General features: G+C 51.5%; 3 protein-coding genes across 4 annotated transcripts; 1 reads left to right on the top strand and 2 right to left on the bottom strand.

Moving 5' to 3' along the window:
* Positions 1 to 2,227: 2,227 nt before the first annotated feature.
* EIF2B4 (eukaryotic translation initiation factor 2B subunit delta) lies at positions 2,228 to 7,377 on the bottom strand. The gene is made up of 13 exons (XM_036749254.1): positions 7,199 to 7,377; positions 6,818 to 6,861; positions 6,012 to 6,147; positions 5,622 to 5,828; positions 5,316 to 5,398; positions 5,018 to 5,109; positions 4,687 to 4,801; positions 4,410 to 4,486; positions 4,015 to 4,117; positions 3,649 to 3,776; positions 3,272 to 3,449; positions 2,663 to 2,843; positions 2,228 to 2,477 (listed from the first exon to the last, which is right to left on the bottom strand). The coding sequence occupies exons 1-13, from the start codon at positions 7,221 to 7,223 to the stop codon at positions 2,278 to 2,280; spliced, it is 1,569 nt and encodes a 522-aa protein (XP_036605149.1). The 5' UTR covers positions 7,224 to 7,377; the 3' UTR covers positions 2,228 to 2,277.
* A 172-nt stretch (positions 7,378 to 7,549) lies between these two features.
* SNX17 (sorting nexin 17) lies at positions 7,550 to 13,583 on the top strand. Its single transcript, XM_036749258.1, has 15 exons — positions 7,550 to 7,749; positions 8,220 to 8,294; positions 9,653 to 9,770; positions 10,333 to 10,397; positions 10,652 to 10,762; positions 10,859 to 10,949; positions 11,105 to 11,192; positions 11,417 to 11,486; positions 11,670 to 11,762; positions 11,901 to 12,104; positions 12,267 to 12,392; positions 12,577 to 12,654; positions 12,810 to 12,884; positions 12,963 to 13,004; positions 13,089 to 13,583. The coding sequence occupies exons 1-15, from the start codon at positions 7,687 to 7,689 to the stop codon at positions 13,200 to 13,202; spliced, it is 1,413 nt and encodes a 470-aa protein (XP_036605153.1). The 5' UTR covers positions 7,550 to 7,686; the 3' UTR covers positions 13,203 to 13,583.
* Positions 13,584 to 13,652: 69 nt separating this feature from the next.
* Positions 13,653 to 17,491, bottom strand: ZNF513 (zinc finger protein 513). 2 transcript variants are annotated; one of them, XM_036749257.1, is made up of 4 exons: positions 17,438 to 17,491; positions 16,621 to 16,803; positions 14,937 to 15,524; positions 13,653 to 14,825 (listed from the first exon to the last, which is right to left on the bottom strand). In XM_036749257.1, the coding sequence occupies exons 2-4, from the start codon at positions 16,643 to 16,645 to the stop codon at positions 14,002 to 14,004; spliced, it is 1,437 nt and encodes a 478-aa protein (XP_036605152.1). In that variant the 5' UTR covers positions 16,646 to 16,803; positions 17,438 to 17,491; the 3' UTR covers positions 13,653 to 14,001. The 2 variants fall into 2 exon arrangements, with proteins under 2 accessions (XP_036605152.1, XP_036605151.1); XM_036749256.1 differs by lacking the exon at positions 17,438 to 17,491 and adding an exon at positions 17,156 to 17,241.
* Between the last annotated feature and the right edge of the window lie 216 nt (positions 17,492 to 17,707).

Below are 17,707 nucleotides of genomic sequence, written 5' to 3' on the forward strand. Positions count from 1 at the left end.
ATCTTTCCAGAATTCTCTGCATTCATATTTGTTGCTCCTCATAGCACAGTAACATTCCATTACTTTCATGTACTACAATTTGTCTAGCCATTCCCCAGTTGATGGATGTCTACTTTATTTCCAGCTCTTCAATACTATTAAAAAAAAAGTGGCACTATAAACATACCCTAGGGAGGTCATCGCTAAGTAGAAAGTTTCCTTTAGTGACTTTTGTCCCGTGAGCTTAGTCTTCCTTTCTATGCATGCTACACTAGAACCTAGATAACCAGCCCTCTCCTTTCTCCTGAATTCCAACTGCCTCCTTGACATTACCCTAGGACTAGTCAGGACCTCCCAACTCAAATTCTCCAAAACAACTCATCTTCCCCCCAAACCTGCCTCACCTCCAAACTTCCCTAGTTATCTCTGCTGAGAGCAGCCCATCCTTCCAATCCCCCAGGTGACTGACCCTTGGCCAATTCCCTCCAACCCAATCCTTTGCCAAATCCTGTTTTCATCTTTACATCTCTCACATCTATCCTTTAGTCATTATCATTCAAGCCCTTTTCCCCTGTACCTGGACAAGCACAACAGGCTCTTAATTGGACTCCCTACCCCCAGTAGACTCCCTCTGCTCAGAAACCTTCATTGGCTTTATTTCTTCTAAGATAAAATACAAATTACCCCACCTAGCATTTGAGACCTTGTACAGCATGGCTCCTTTAAGTCTTTCTGGACTTGTGCATGACTGCTTCACAGATGCTATGCATAGGCTGGCCATTCATTGCTTTCCCTCAGAACATTGCATCTCCCACCCATTGCATTGTACAGGCTGTGCCTTACATCAAGCATGCCCCCTCTCTTTACCTCTGCCTCTCAGAGTCCCTAGCTTCTGTCAAAGCTCACCTCTGACACAAGGGCCTTTCCTAGTCTCCATCAGCTGCTACCTCCTCCACCCAAAATATGACCTTGGATTTATTTTGTATATGCTTTTATGTGCCTGTATTCTCTCCCCAAAGAACATGAACTCTATCCAGTCAAGGACTGTCTTTTTTTGTCCTTGTACCCCCAACACAACACAATTCCAGGCACAAAGTGGGTAGTAAAGAAATGCTTGTTGGTTGACAAAGGATAGTCTCTTTTAATAACTCCTTACAAACACTTTCTTTTCCTGAAAGAAAATCACGTCAGGGCTGTGGTGAGGGGAGGTGGTTCCCTACTATTTTCAATTCACTTTAGAGAGAAAGCCTGTAGCATTTGAAATTCAAGCCTTTCCGGGTCGTTTCCAGGATTATTCCAGCGGTATTGGGACTAGCTAGTATCCCTTGTTTTCACTGGCTTTTTGCCCAGTTACTGAGTGCACTGCCCTAAACTGGAAGAGTGTGCCTGAGGCCTGGGTGACCCCAAAATATTTCCACATAATAAAAATATTAAGCCACAGAGCTGAGAAGCCCAACATAAAACTAAAAGCACATTACCCTCATAGGGGATGGGGATGATCATAATAACACTAAGTTATGTCCCCGATGGTTAGAGCTCTGCACATACACTATCTTATGTGGTCTTCACAAGCCGACGAGGTAAGAACTGCCAGTGTTATCAGCCTCAATTTTACTTTTAGGGAAAACGGACTGGAGAGGCTGTGACTCACATAGGATCACCCAGAGAGTGAGGAACAGAGGCAGGAGTCAAACCCAGTTCCCTTGACTCCCAATACACCCCATGCAATGCTCTCAAAAAATGGCAGAAATTAGTGCTGGCATATGGGGTGGTGAGAGCAAGGGGAGAGAATAGAAAGTAGAATGAGGTAGGACAGGAGTAAGAGTGAACTGATGCTGTGGGTCTTCACCTGATATAGGATTTCAGCTTATTAACCAGATCTCTGGAGATGTGTCCACTGGATGTAGCTTTAAGGTCAACCAAGGCTGGAGTAGCTGAGGCATCAGAGTCTGGGCTAAGCCCTCTTTGGAAACAAAGGCTGCACTGGAAGGCAGTGCAGCTAAAGATTTATCTCATACAGCATTGCCCAAAAAGCTGTTCTGACAAGCTGTGGTCATAATTCAGCTCCAGATTTCAATGGTTTTTGATCCAAAAACAGACTTTGCTCTTCACCTTCCAGAACAGATCAGTGGTACCTAAGAGGCACCTATAATGGTCAAAAAAAATTCCCTGGAGTACGTGGACTAAGACAGGAAACCCCAATATGAATGGTTGTGAAGGTTACAGAGCAAATACAGAAGAGGCAGAGTTGCTAGGGGGAAAGAGGATATCATTTATTAACCCTGGCCATGCCACACCTCACTGGTCACCACTCTTGACCCGTAAGACAACAGGCACAGAACTGCAAGGAATCATTCCTAGCTCGGTGATCACTAGGTCCACCAATTCTGGAGGCGTCACGTCGTACACCAGATTCAGCAGACGCAGAGACCGGTGACTCTGCCAGTTGTCCAACGCCACATGGTCTCCTCGTTCACACAGCAGATCATCAGGATCATCTGTATAAGAAGGGGTGTTATCACACGTTATGGAACATTCCCAACTGGACCCCTCGGGAAACCAAGTTGTCAATCTTAGTCCTCCCTTCATGTTTCTTCCCTTTATCAACGAGCCTGCCCCCAGCCCACTTCATATCCTCCCTGGCCCAGCACAGAATCTTCTAGGCTCTTCTCTTCCCTCTTACCAAGCTCATTTGAGACAAAGGCATCAGTCTGCACACGCTCGCAGAACTTGTAGGTCTCACAGCAGACCAAAACAGGTACATTATAAGCACGAGCCACCAGGGCTAGCTGTGCCGTCCCAACCCGTGACATCACAGATCCATTGGCCAGGAGCGCATGAGCCCCTAATAGCACCTTAGACACCTGAAGTAGGTGAGAACATCATGAAAAACATCAGTGAAAGAATGAGGTTCCTGACTATTCCCCAGGATAGCAATGCTGAGGCAACAGTCAAGTCTCAACAATGAGTCTTCCAACATGAAAACTGTGCCATCCTTGACCCACCAACACCAAAAAGCAATAATAAATCCTGCTGTTTTCATTGGGGGCAGCTCCTTCTTAGTTGCTACTGGTTTCATGTGATGCTATTCCAATAGCTGGCTACACTGGCATGTATTTAGTCATTTTTGTTACCAATTCCATTACTAGGATCACAGATGCCCTACTAAAGTCATTTCCTGCACAGTGCCTACCCTACTCCTTTCCTCCATTTTGAATGGTCACCTGGGGAGGTTACAAGGATTGGTAGATAGTAGTCAGAAATCTGTTCTACCACCCAGCCCTGTCCTCACCTCGGGGAGCACATAGGAAGCTGCAGGAATCATCAAGTAGGAGGCAGGGACCCCAGCACGGACCAGATGATGTAAAGTACGACGTCCCTCAAGCCGTGGTCGACTATCCACCACTACCGCTCGAAATCGGCGGCCTCTAGTCCAAGCTTCCCGAAGAATAAAGGATACTAGGGATGAACTGGAGTAGGGGGAAAGAATTCAACTACCAATGTCATTATGCTAGAGTCAGCTCTTATAAAATCCCAGTTAAAGCCACACCACTTTTTAATAAGCAACCCCAACGAGCAAAAGATCAGACTTTCCCCAGTGTATATCACCACCCTCCAAATTCCCCAACAACATGGTCCCCCTCTTTACCACCTAACTTGGAACCATACCATCCATATACCAGGATCACATCCCCATTACTGATCTTCTCATAGGCTGAGCGGGAGATTGCCTGAGCTGCCAACACAATCTTCTCTTGCACATACCGGTCCATGGCTGCTCGGAGTTCTGACTTTGCCTGATCAGAGGGAAAAAGGATGAGGAGGTAAGAGAACACACGCTGCCATCTTTGGAATGTTACTTTGTTCTTGTAGGTAAGTACAGACTCAAAGGAAACACAGAGGGTTTCAGGAACATAAGCCCAAGCCCTTGGTCAGGAGCAAAAGGGCCTCTGCTGATTCTCCTTTGAAATCCTTAGTTCTAAGATGCCACCCTTCATCAAGCCCAGCCCCTGAGCCCCATATCCTAGTCATCACCTCCTCCTCTCGTTTGGTGCTGCTCACAGCTGTGATCTCTTTTGTAAGGAACTTGATGGCATTGTACATGCTGGCTGAGAGCGGACGACACTGAGTCAAGAAGCTAGAGGAACATAGAGGGCACAAATCAGTGGGAATGGAGAGCCCAGATCATGGAGATGGAGGGACAGAGAAAGGAAAAAAGAATGAGAGCCATTAAAAAGGCAAACAGACAAAAGATGGCAGAAATTCGTACTGGCATATGCGGTGGTGAGAGCAGGGAGAGAGACCAGACATTCTGGCTGAGAAAGGGACTAGAACCCAAGAAGCAAGATAAAGAGGAAACAGAAAAGTAGAATAGAAAGTGGCAGGAGGTAGGACAGGAGTAAGAGTGAACTGATGCTGTGGGTCTTCACCTGATATAGGGTTTAAGCTTATTAACCAGATCTCTGGAGAGTTCTTCATTAGGAGATGTGGTGTAGTCCTGAATCACCTGGGGAGAACATAAGGCCATACAGGAAGTGAAGGGACTTGAGGAATGGGGAGCCCTGGAGAGATACCTGAGTCTCTCTGGGTAAGTGTTACAGTAGCTATGGGGGTGTCATTCCCCCTCCCACCCTGAGATGGTAAAAGATGAACATGAAATATTGAGGGAAGGGGAGGTGTCTAAGGATGAAGACAAATGAAGCCTACCTGCTGGAAGGCACGAAGTAGAGCGATGCATCTGGCATTGGAGCCACTGATTAGGCCCTGGGAGTACTGCAGGCCAAGTCGCACCACAGCTGGGTGGATCACAGAGGATGGGATGCTGAGAGGATGTGGGTGTCATACACTTTACAGGGGAGTCTTAAAAAACCCTCCAATTTCTGACTTATAAGACTGACTTATCTTCCTCTGTGCCCCCCTCAATTCCCCTTCCCTAAACCCCAGATCACGTCACTTCCACCCGGAATTTTTAGCTTTTAAAATTAAGCTGCTCTGATTCCTTCTGTTTAGAGTTCTGCTGGTTTCACAGAACACCTACCTCATATACTGGGTTAGAGGAATACGGCGGCTGTACTGGTGCAGGTGGGAGAAGAGGCTGACTTTGGAGCCATAATCCTTTCGAGAAGGTACCTGCAGAAAGCAGTAATGCTCAAAAGAGAGATTCACACACCATCCAGGAGTAATGGAGGAAACCATGTTGGGGAAGAGGTGTGAAATGAGGATCTCCTGCTGCAAACCACCATGCTCATTCTGCTCCTGATCTGTCCTCTGCCCCAGTCCCAGCTCTCCAGGACTCCTCCCTGGCTTCTGTCTAGTCCGCTAATTATAATCCTTACCTGTTGCCGCTCTGGTTTCTTAATAAGTCTCCTTAAAGCTGTGCTGTCATCCACCTGAACGTGCTCTGGAAGATGTTTTGCTCCTGCAGAAGAACCAAGAGATCTTTTTGTTTTTGAGGATACACAAGTGTTAGTGTTAGGTGTGTTGTTTCTAGTACACAAAGATTATCAAGAAAAGGAGAATACTGACACAGTATTGTTAAGGGGAAAAATGGTAAAGGCTATTTTATTCCTAGGAAGCCTAGGATGTTGGTGAATGCCAACAAGAGAAAAGGGAGAAACAAATTCTGAGGTAATGAAAAATACCTAAGGGGGTTTCTCCAGCTGTATTAGGACGAGATTGAGCAGATGATCCTGTTGGCTCCCCCTTTCGCCCCTGCTTTAAGGCCCGTTCAGCTTCTTGCTTGGCTCGACGCTCAGCTCGAAGTTCTGCTTTACTCCGGCCACCTGGAATTTTCTCCCCTGAGGATCCTAACTGACCGCCAGGGCCTGGAACCTCTCTTGGTGGGCCCACTGGGGTCAGAGAAGAGAAGACACTCAAGAACAGGACAACTGGAATCCCTCCCCAGTCCACTATTTCTTCACCCCAGATTTTCCTCTCACATAGTGCAACTTCTCCCTAGGCCTCCTTCCCCCACCCTCATTCCTCCTGCTAGCTCAAAGTGTACCTTCCCACTAGTCTCATGCTGCCCCCACCTTGACACTGGCCAGGGGATGCAGTGGGAGCAGACTCCAGTTCTGACCCTTTGTCTTCCTTCCGCTTCTTTTTCTGCTGCTTTTTCTCCTTTCGAAGCTGCAGTTTCTCTTCTTGGGACATTTCCCTACCCCCAGCCTGAGACACAGAATTGAATGCTCACTCTCTCCCTCCACCCAGCCTTCCCCATACCCTCCAGGAAGGGGTTGGGTTCCCAGGAGGTATATAAGGTTGGACTGGAATAATTCAATCCTCTAGTTCCTATTCCCTTACCTACCATATGTCAAGAGTCCCACAATGACCTCTTCACTAGGATCAAGAAAGGATCCCTGGATTTTAAAGCAAATAGGGACCTTATGGATTATTTAGTCTAACCTCATTTGACAGATGGGGAAAATGAGGTCCAGAAAGAAGAGACATCATAAGACTGACAGCTGGAAAGAGCCTTAGATGCTATCTGGTCAAGGATTCGTAACCTAGGATCCATCGATAGATTTCGGGGGATCCGGCAAACTTGGATAGGAAAAAGAATTTATTTACGTTAACCTTTACCAGAAATTTAGCACTTCTTTCAATTACTTAAAACCATTCTGGGGAAGCGTCCACCAGCCTGCCACGACCCCCCCCCCCCCCAAAAGCCCAGCACTCGTGCTCTGGTCCAACCAAACCACACGACAGAGGATGAATCTAGGGATCTGAAAGCTTAAGTGACCTGGTCCTAGTCCCCCGGGTGGCGGAGGCAGAATTCGAACCCAAGTCTTCTGACTCCCAGCCCCGGGACGCGCCTCGAACCTCCCTGTGGACTTACCCCGGGCTTGCCGGGCGGCTGGGCCGTCATCGTGGACACTGCTCCTGAATCAGAGAAAAGAGCACAGAGTGAGGGTGGGGGGCCCGGCCGGGCCGGCGGGGAACGCTGCCCCGGGCCGTGAGCTGCGGGCGGCGGGGGCCGCATGCGTCTACCCGGGGCCGGAGCCGGTCTGCTGTGAGAAGGGTCCAGGCGGGCTAGTAGAGAGAGAGGGAGGGAAGGAGGAGCGAACGCGGTCCGCCGGCGTGGGGACGCGACGCCAAAAGATGAGCAGGCGGATCAAAGGCCAGGGCCGGGCTGCGGTGCCCCCAGCCCAGGCCACCCCCGGGAGCCAAGCTGTGAACACTCCCTTACCCCTCCCCCCTCATTCCCCGCTAAGCTCACCCTCCAGAACCGCCACCGCTGCCATCCGCAGCCCGGACTCCGCCCCAGCCCCGGCCCCGGCCCCGGCAGGCAAGGAGCTTCAGACCCTAATTCCCTGGACCCCACTCGGCCTGAGGTCACAGCGCCCGCCCAGCCGGAGTTAGGAACAGCACCCGGAGAAGGGTGACTACAACTCCCAGCACCCACTGAAGCCCTTATCGACGGATATCCGAGTCCGGCAGGCACCGCGGCCAACCACTAACTACAATTCCCGGTAGGCATCGAAACACTTGCCTTCCAAGCCTCGGGCCCAGCGTGCATCACGGGCATTCGTAAACTACGATTCCCAGCATGCATCTGGCACTGCCCTGCTCCATTCCCCCTCCCCGCCTCCCCCTCGGCCGCAAAAATGGCGAGTGTGGCGGCGGGGGCGCGCTGAGCGGCGGAGACGAGCGGAGGAGCAGCGGCACTAGGAGTCCGGAGCCTGGCCGGGCTTCACAGCCGGGAAGATGCACTTCTCCATCCCCGAAACGGAGTCCCGCAGTGGGGACAGCGGGGGCTCCAACTACGTGGTGAGGAGAGGAGGGGCGGGGCGGGGCGGGGTTGGCGAGGAGTAACGGGCCCAGCCCTTCGGTCACTGTGGTACTCAGAGCCCCCGTTCCCCCGCGGGGCGGAAGGCCCCCGGTCCTCTCGGCCGCCGTCCTTCGGGGGGGCTGACGCGTCCCATCGCGGCTTCCGTCCGGCGCCCCGCGGCTCGGGCAGCCTGGCCCGGGTGGACTGTGGTCAGACAGTTCATCAGCTGACCCGGCCTTCTTCCTCCCAGTGTGGTCGCCGCCTACCCCTACGCGATCTTTACTCCCGCGGCTCACACCCAGTCTCCCGGCCTGTCACAGGACCCCTGGGGCCGGGGGTCGGAGTGCATTTCGGCTTTCTGCGGGCGGGTGACCAGTGAAGGGTCTGCCGGGGCGTGGCGCCCGGGGAGCCGGGAAGGCGTCGGTCTGTCCCGGGGGCTCAGGGCCGGCACCTGCCTCTGTCTCTGCAGGCCTACAACATCCACGTGAATGGAGTCCTGCACTGCCGGGTGCGCTACAGCCAGCTCCTGGGGCTGCATGAGCAGGTGGGAGTTGACACTTGTACTTAGCCGGCCCTCTGCAGCAGCGCCTCCATCTCACCCACCTACCCCTCGGCTTCCTAATGGGCACGCATCGCGGCTGCGGGCTCAGTCCAGTCCACACTTTCCTCTTTTCTAGTTGAGCTTTCCTTGTTCCTCTCCCCTCATCATACTCGATTTTCCTTCTGCCTCAACCCACGTGTAGAAAATTTTTCGTTCGTCCCAGCTTACAAATTGCAGCTTCAAGCTCACTTCCCATAATCATCCAGACTTTTTCCAATTTCAAAAAAGTATTCATTGCCATTCATGGATTGGGTCCGTGTGCTGTCTGATCGACCCATCATGACCCATTCAGAACTTAAATTCACTAGATTATAGAGTTTAGAGATGAAAGAGACCATACTGGCCACTTACTCTAACATCTTCCTTTTATAGAAAAGACTGACCCAGGGCAGTTGTGACATAAAGTAATAATAGTAGCTAACGTTTATAAAAACACCTACTATGTGCCAGGCAGTGTACTAAGCTTTACAGTTATTTTCACAACACCCTGGGAAGGTAGGTGCTATCGTGATTCCTATTTTACAGATGAGGAAACTGAGGCAAACAGCGGCTAAGTGACTTACCCAGGGATGCACAGATATCCACGTCTTTGGCAAGAATTGGAACCAAATTCCTTGGGCTCAAAATTTGGCAGCCTTTTGTAATGTTAAATTAATTAATCTATCAAAATGATCTCTGGGACAGTGGAAAAAGCACACAGCATTAGGAGCTGAACTTTAAAAGGTCCAAATCTCAGATGTTCCACAAGTGATGTAACTATGGGCAAACTATTTTATCTCTCAGGTTTGAGTTTCCTTACCCACAAAACTATTAAAAAATAAACTTGTCTGGAGTGCCTTTCAGTTCAACTAAATCTCTGTTGTGTTTCTCTGACTTGCCCATTAGACTGTAAACTCTTTAAATTTAGGGACTGTGTCTGATCACTAATGTGTTCCTCTTAAGTTTTTCATGCCTGCAGCTATGTACCATATTAGGGTTCAGTTAATACTGGAACTTAAAGTAAAGGGAAGCCCTGTCTTACCTTCCAGCTTCATATTGAAGAGCTGACTTATCTATTATGAGGGCAAAAGATAGGAGTATGTTTTCCCTGGGGCAGTCCTGATTCTCTTGAGATGTGCTTTTCTGCAGGAAGAAAGATTTCTTCTCCAAGTAGTCAGGCTTTTATTTTTATGCAGGAGAACAAGTAACTGGAGAATCAAAGCATGGAAAAATGAGCCAGACTGATTAGAGAGTCCAGTCGAGCCTATCTTTACTTTCATCCCTTCACTTCTTTGTGGAATTGCCCTTTTTTCTCCCAACAGCTTCGGAAGGAGTATGGGGCTAATGTTCTCCCTGCATTTCCCCCAAAGAAGCTTTTTACTCTGACACCAGCTGAGGTGGAACAGCGAAGAGAGCAGCTAGAGAAATACATGCAGGCTGGTGAGTTGTGAGAAGGAGTGTTAGGCTGGCTGGTTGAGAAAGGTGAGAAACAGCTAGGGCAGGATGGCCAAATAGGGCTGGTTGTTTAGAAGGTTTCTAATTCACTTCTAAATCTTCTAAATTCTAATTCACTTCTAAAGTCAGTTGTTGGCTATGGTATGCAGAACCAAAGAGAATGCTATGTTGACAAAATAATGTGTTCATTAACATTTTAATGAAATACCATTAAATGATAGCTAATTGATATAAATTGGGAGACAGGGAGGGAAGAGATTTAATTTGTTTCTTACCTGCTTTAGATTAATTCTACTATTATTTTCTTAGCTCTGTAGATTGGACCTAACTAGGTGGCAGGACCAGCCAAGGGTGGGGCAGGTGAAGAATTTATGCAAGGAGTGAGTGAGTGAGGTGAGGCCAGCTCAAGGAGTTAGCAGGTTAATTAACTTCAGTCCAGGAAATGGAACTAGGGGTGGGACCAATCAGGAACAGAACTGGGGTAGCCAAGGGTTGTGGGAGTCTGAACAGCTGATACATGGTTGGAACTTCCTCTACCCGCTTACAGTTCGACAAGATCCATTGCTTGGGGGCAGTGAGACTTTTAACAGTTTCCTTCGGCGGGCACAACAGGTGAGGAGTTGATTGGGACTGAGGTACATGGGAAAGAGCATGAGCTAGATGACTCATTTTAGGAGGGTAGACAGAGGGCAATCAAGACCAAATATGGATCCTGATCCCATGTTTCTGGGTGATGGTCTGTGCTATGGGGATAAGATTAAGGCAGCCTGCATCTTTCTGTGGGGCTAAAGGAAAGCTTGTGAAGTCTGAACCCCAAGAGGAGCTTTGAGCGTTGCAAAGCTATCTAATCCTGTATTTATGTTCAGGAAACGCAACAGGTACCTACAGAAGAGGTATCCCTGGAGGTACTACTAAGCAATGGGCAGAAGGTGCTAGTCACTATCCTGACTTCTGACCAGACTGAAGATGTCCTGGAGGTGAGACCCCTGCCTGCTCCTTTGCCCATTGACCTTGCCTTGAGGATAATGGGGAACTAGTATGTAACCAGCTGTTATTTTTGTCCCTCTCCCCAGGCAGTAGCTGCAAAATTGGACCTTCCAGATGACTTGATTGGCTACTTCAGCCTTTTTCTTGTTCGAGAGCAAGAAGATGGGGCCTTCTCCTGTGAGTAACTAGTCACTGCTGATGCCTCATGATGACTAGTCCTGAATACCTCCCTCTGATTCACACGACCACAGTGTTGCATGGTTTCAGGTTTTCTCTCCCTTCTGATCTTCTCTCTTCATCCAGCTCATGTTTTCCTCTTATCTTTCCCACAGTTGTGCGGAAGTTGCAGGAGTTTGAGCTGCCTTATGTGTCCGTTACCAGCCTACGGAGTCAAGAGTATAAGATTGTGCTTAGGAAGAGGTCAGGGATGACATAGTGCATGGGGCGGCCTCAGGTGTGGGTTGTTAGTGCATGTGAGGGACAGAACAACCCAGGAAAGGGGTTAGAGCTGGGAGATAGGCAAGCTTCCTAAGCTTTCTCCTGTGCCTGTGCCACCCCACTCATCCCAGCAGTTTATTGGAATTTCTTTTGCTATGTTTTAGCCATCTTTGCCCCATTATCGTTTCTTCCGCTTGGCTTCACAGTTATTGGGACTCTGCCTATGATGATGATGTCATGGAGAACCGGGTTGGACTGAATCTACTTTATGCTCAGGTAAACTGGAAACTGCCCAAGAAAATTGTGTTCATGTTCCACTTCTGTATTCTTGGAAAACTCAACTTGATACCTTTGAAATGTAGTGTAAATTGAGACGCATGTGAAGAAGACAGCTTGGGTCCAAGGCTTTGGCTAACACAATATTTCTCCCTCTACTCTGCACTCTTGTCCCATCTATAGACCGTTTCTGACATTGAGCATGGCTGGATCCTGGTTACTAAGGAACAGCACCGGCAACTCAAGTCTCTGCAGGAGAAGGTCTCCAAGAAAGAGGTACAGATGGCACCACTTGTCTCTGCATGCTCCTTAATAACACTCATAAGCTTCCCTCTTCTCACTCTCTCTCCCTCCAGTGTAATTATTTTGAAGTTCTTGTCTGACCCTGTCTATTGTACTCATGCTCCATTTCAGTTTCTACGGTTAGCACAGACCCTGAGGCACTATGGCTATCTTCGGTTTGAACCTTGTGTGGCTGACTTTCCAGAGAAGGGATGTCCTGTGGTAGTGAGTGCAGGCAACAGTGAGCTGAGCCTTCAGCTCCGTCTGCCTGGTCAGCAGCTTCGTGAGGGCTCCTTCCGGGTCACCCGAATGCGGTGCTGGCGGGTTACTTCCTCTGTGAGTTGGGGTTGAGACACATGAGGGACTGCTTAAAGGTAACTCATATAATATGCTCACTGGCTTAGGAAATGAGAATGCCAGGGATAAAAGGGATTGAAAGAAAAAGAGGGAAGGGAAATGTATTGCAGGTGAGCTTTGCTCTGTCCTCCACACCATCAGGTGCCGTTGCCCAGCGGGAGCACAAGCAGTCCAGGCCGAGGCCGGGGAGAGGTTCGGCTGGAACTAGCATTTGAATATCTCATGAGCAAGGATCGGCTGCAGTGGGTCACCATCACTAGCCCACAGGTGTGGACTTGGTCTCCAATCCTGACACACACATACCCCTCCCCCAACTTTGCCTTATATTATCTATTTTGTGCATCTGAGTCTGGGAAGTCCATATGCCTTAATATGTTTCACCTTTCCATGTCACAGGTGTTTTTTTAGGGTGGCTTGGGAATTTTGTGACCCTTTGTCCTCATGTCCCTAGGCCATCATGATGAGTATCTGCTTGCAATCCATGGTGGATGAACTGATGGTGAAAAAATCAGGGGGGAGCATCAGGAAGGTGAGAGCTGAATGTTTGTGACATGTACTATCTCATTCCTCCTTACCTTGTGAGGTGTTTCATGGGATTGGTGGGAAGGGGTTGGTATGGTTTCATCCTGCTATCCAGTCTATGCATCTGTCTCAATAATTGAACCATTTATTACTCGTTCACAGATGCTACGAAAACGAGCGGGTGGAACCTTGAGGCGCTCAGACAGTCAGCAGGCAGTAAAGTCCCCACCACTGCTTGTAAGCATTACCCGTTAGCTATCTGGTCTTAAACCAGTATTGCCTTTGTTTAGTAATGTTTCTATCCGGTTTCCCTAGGATTCGCCTGATGCTACTCGGGAGTCAATGGTCAAACTCTCAGTGAGTTCCCAGTTCAGGGTGGGTGAAGTTGTTAAGTTTTGGATCATTTTCAGCCCTCTGATCTTCCCCTTATCCTTATTACAGAGCAAGCTGAGTGCTGTGAGCCTTCGAGGGATCAGCAGCCCTAGCCCAGATACCAGCACCAGTGATGTCCATGGCAATTATGCCTTTGAAGGCATTGGGGATGAGGATCTGTAACCTCCCTGCTGCTTGGATGACTCCTCCAGCTCCCCTGGAGGAATGTACAGGAACTTGCCCTGTGCCTGTGCCCCCCAGGCTGGGGGCCCCTTTACCCTCTTTATCTCCTTGCCTTCCTTACCCAGGCCAGTGGCCTCCTTAACCTCCTCCCCTGCTCCTAATGCCAAATTAGCATTTAGTATTTTTGCACAAAGCCCTATGGACCATGGACACCTGTTTGGAGGATGGAGATTCCCATGCCCCTGAGCTGCTTTTAATCCCTGGTTGGGGGGGGAGGGGGGAGAGGCAGGGGTTGGGAAGAGCCTCTGTGTATAGTTTGGCCCTGCTGCCCCATCATTAAACTCAGCCTGATCGCTGCCTGCCTCTGGCGTTCCCCTCTCACTTGGCCCTGCTTTCTTCCCCAGAGGAGCTCTTTGTGCCCAGCTCTGCTACCACAGCAGACATGGCTCCGTTAGTGTTTCCTTTATTATAAAGCACTGAAATAAGTTAAATAAAGAGGTGGGAGCTGGGCAGGCCCCCAGCCATTCCCTCAACAGCCCCTAGGCTGACAGAGGAGTTGAGGAGAGGGCCTCTCCGAGCACTGCACTCGAGGAGTGTCGAAGGCAAGGCCTCCTGGTCCATGTGAGGGTCCCCCCTCCATGGGATTCCGGGCTGGTCCATGTAAGGGTCTAGATTAGTCTGTATGGAGCCCCTGGCCAGCGGGGGGAAGAAGAAAAAAAAAGGTGTGGGGGGCAGGCCTCAGCCTCAGTCTGTGTAGAGCTGGTCCATGTGGAGTCCAGTGTTGTGGAGGGGACCTGTTTCAGGGTGAATCCATGTGGAGTCCCCTACCACTGGTGGTGCTCAGAGACGTAGGGCCATGAGGACTGAGGGCAGAGGATGTGCTGTGGGGTGGTGCCCACCCTTCTGAGGCAGGCCCTCCAGCCCCTCCATGGCCATGCACCTTCTGATGGCGCTTGTAGTTGTCCCAGTGGCCTGTAGTATAAGCGCAGGTCCCACATCGGAAGGGCTTCTCTCCTGTGTGCCTGAGCATGTGGCGCTTCAGGTTCATGCTCTGATTACAGCTGTAGTTGCAGAGACTGCAGCGGAAGGGCTTGTCACCCGAGTGGATTCGACCGTGGCGTTTGAGGTTGGCCAGGTTGCCACAGGCATAAGGGCATAGGGGGCACTTGTAGGGCTTCTCCCCCGTGTGTACTCGCTGGTGCCGCTTCAGGTTGTCCAGGTGGGCTGAGGCATAGGGGCAGCGGGCACAGCGGAATGGCTTCTCGCCACTGTGTGTCTTCATGTGCCGGGCTAGGTGGTTGGGGTAGTGAGTGGCGAAGGGGCAGAGACTGCAGGCAAAGCCCTTATCTCCAGGACCACGGGGGCCCCCACTGCCTCCCCCTCCAGCTTCTCCCCGCATGCAGCGCCCACACATGGTGGCACCCAGGCGGCCTCCCTCACCTTCCCCTTCCTCCAACTCTTGCCCACAGCCTCGACAGGCCCAAGGGAACAGCAGCTCAGGCAGTGGCTCTGGTCCAGTACCTCTCAGCCCCTCCCCCTCTCCCCGCAGCTGCCCGCAGTCTGGCAGGAAACTGGCACCACCTGGCGGCACATGGAGGCTCAAATCTGGAAGGAGCACAGCATCTGTGGGGAGAAGGTCAGAACATGGGCTGTGACTCCAGGTACTGAAGGACCACTCACCCTTCTGTCCCAGGTTTCTTGGTCCCTGAGCCACCCTCCCTACCGGCCCATTACCTTCTGGTCGATGGGGCACTGCCCCCTCCTGCTCCGTGGGGCTGGGAGGCCTGGGGGGTCTTGGGGCACAACACCGGAAGCCGCAGGTCGGGCAGGGAGGGCCAGGGGGGCCTGCGTGGGTGCGCTGATGGCGCCTCAGGTTGCCCAGGCTGCTGCAGGCAAAGGGGCAATGGGGACAGCGGTACGGCTTCTCACCAGTGTGGGTGCGGGTGTGGCGTGTCAGATTGACAAGCTGGGCAGAGGCATAGGGGCAGCGGCCACAGCGGAATGGCTTTTCCCCACTGTGGGTTTGCATGTGCCGCTTCAAGTGGCTAGAGTAGTGGGACACGAAGGCGCAAAGCCGGCACGAATACAGCAGCCGTGGGGGGAGTGGTGGTCCCCCACCTGGTCCTCCTGCCCCACAGCATGGTCCTTCACAAGCAGGCCCCCCACACAGTTGGCAAGCTGGGCCTGGCCTCTCACCCCCAGCCTCCCCTCGGCCCCCGGCTGGTTCCTCAACCTCACTCTCTGCGCTCAGCGCCCGGCCGCCCCCAGATTCGTCGTCACTCAGTCCATAGGGCAGCCCTGGCCGGGCCCCTAGAGAGTCTCCTGGCAAGACAGACACAGGAGGGGATGTCAAAAGTGGGTCGTGGTAGGCCTGTCCCTCCTAGTTTTCACTTTCCCATTTCAGCATCCAGGAGAACTCACCTTTATTTCTTCCCTTGACATGACTCATTTCATCTAGTTCTTACTGGGACAGAGAAGATACTCCCTACTTCCTATTCTATGGTAACCATTTTGAATTTTCTCTAGGGAATTAAGTTCAGTGTCAGTGACTTTGGCAGGTAAATGAAAAGCCCCCTTTTGGTGCAGAAACCAGTCTGGTCAGCTCTGAGCAATAGCTGCTTGATCCTTTCTACATTGTTACACAAGCGTAGGTAAAAACATGACAAGGAGAAAAAGGGGGAAATGTATAGAGAGAACAAATCCAAAATGTGATGAGATGTCTAAATATGCTCAAGATAACCATCTAGGAGGAGTCATAAAGGACCACAAGCTAAAAGATGAATCATTAACATAATGAGCTAGGTTCAGTTTGTATCCAGTTCTACTGTCCTTCAAGCCTTGGTATGCAACTAAAGCAAGTTTCAGGATGGCAACAACGCAATGAAAAGGAAAAATATACTACTATCCATGTGCACAGAACTCTACCAGAGAGTCCCTTATTCGATTTCATAATACCTCCGAGAAATAAGTATGGCTATAAAAAGCAGGGTTATAAAATAGGAAAGGAAAAATTAAATAATGGTTAAAGAGTGTAGTAACTAGACCAAAGGTCAGGAGTGACAAAAGGTTCAGTGGTCAGAACTGGCCAGATGAAAGTGGTACTTAAAGGTGCCAATCCCTAAGATAAGGCTTTCAGGCCACCAGCACCCCAAACTGGGGACCAGATAACAGGGGTATCAGCTACAAGACTAGACGCATGGAGAGACATATGAACAACCTAACAATATGGTCAAAGTCTTGCAAAGTAGTGGATCGAGTAAAAAGAAATTCTGGCATAATTCAGTTCTGGACCTGGACAAGATTTCTTTTTCTGCTCCCTGAAATTAAACCCTAGCCTAAACGTGTCCATTCCAGGTCAGCAGAACTCTGACCCTCAAACCCTAACCCGAGCAGATAGCCGGGCAACCCTTAAACCCACCTTCGGAGTCCCTCTCGAAGCCCATGAGCTGGTCACTGCTGCCGTCACCTTCTTCCTCTTCCTCTTCCTCCTCCTCCTCTTCCTCTTCCTCTTCCTCCTCAAACTCCAGATCCTGGCCTAGCAGCAAGTCACTCTCCAACACCAGGGCCCCCGGCCCCTCTTCCAGGGGATCTTCCGTATCCACTACGGAGAGACACAAAGCTTGCCGGCTCTGCCTCGGGGGGAGGGAGGCTAAGGGGGAGCAGGTAGAGGGGCATGCCCTCCTTCCCTCAAAGCAAGGGCACCTGCCCCTGCCGGCCACCGTGCCTTGACTGCTCCTCGGGGAGGGCAGAGGCCTGAGCTCTGCCGGACCCTCCCACTGCCCACTACACATCGGGCTCCGGGGGTTCGCCCTGCGCTCCTCCCCCCAAATCTCCGGCCCCCCCACCCCGGCTCCACCCCTCCCCCACCCCACGACTGACCCCTCCCCCGCCCCGCCCCAACTCCCCTCCCCCCGCCCCTGCGCTCCTTCCCCCCTGACCCCTGACCCCCTCACATTTCACGGGCTGTGGGTGGCTTTGCTTCCTTCGGGGCATCGTGACCGGCTCCAGCCCGACGCGCCTCCGGCCCCGAGGCCGCCCCGCCCCTGCCTGCCTGCCTTGGCCCGCCCTCACTCCCGCTCAGGGCCCGCGGGCCGCCCCCATGCAGCGGCGCGGGCCCCGGGCAGCCCCCGGCCCTGGCCCCGGCGCCCAGCTCAGGCCGCTCCCGCCGCCGCCGCCGCCGCCGCTTCCATTCATGGAGCCCCCCAACCCCCCTCCTTTCGGAGACCAGCTGGTACCTCCGTATTCGCTTCCGCTTCCGCTGCCGCGAAGCCCCACGGAATTCGTAGTCCATAGGAAACACAAAAATCAGCCACTTCCGTGGCTCAGTTGCTCGGCCCGGAAGTAATTGTGACGAGATGGCGCGAAACCCAATCAGGAACCGATGCTTCCCCACCCCGCCCCCACCTCGAGAGTCTGGCGTCCTTACCTCGAGCCTAACTGCCCAGGTTCTCCGCGGCCACGGAAGGTGGGTAGCGAGATTCCGCTGCTACCGGCCCCTTCCCCCC

This window comes from Trichosurus vulpecula, chromosome 3, assembly GCF_011100635.1.
Source record: "Trichosurus vulpecula isolate mTriVul1 chromosome 3, mTriVul1.pri, whole genome shotgun sequence".
Taxonomy (NCBI): Eukaryota; Metazoa; Chordata; class Mammalia; order Diprotodontia; family Phalangeridae; genus Trichosurus; species Trichosurus vulpecula.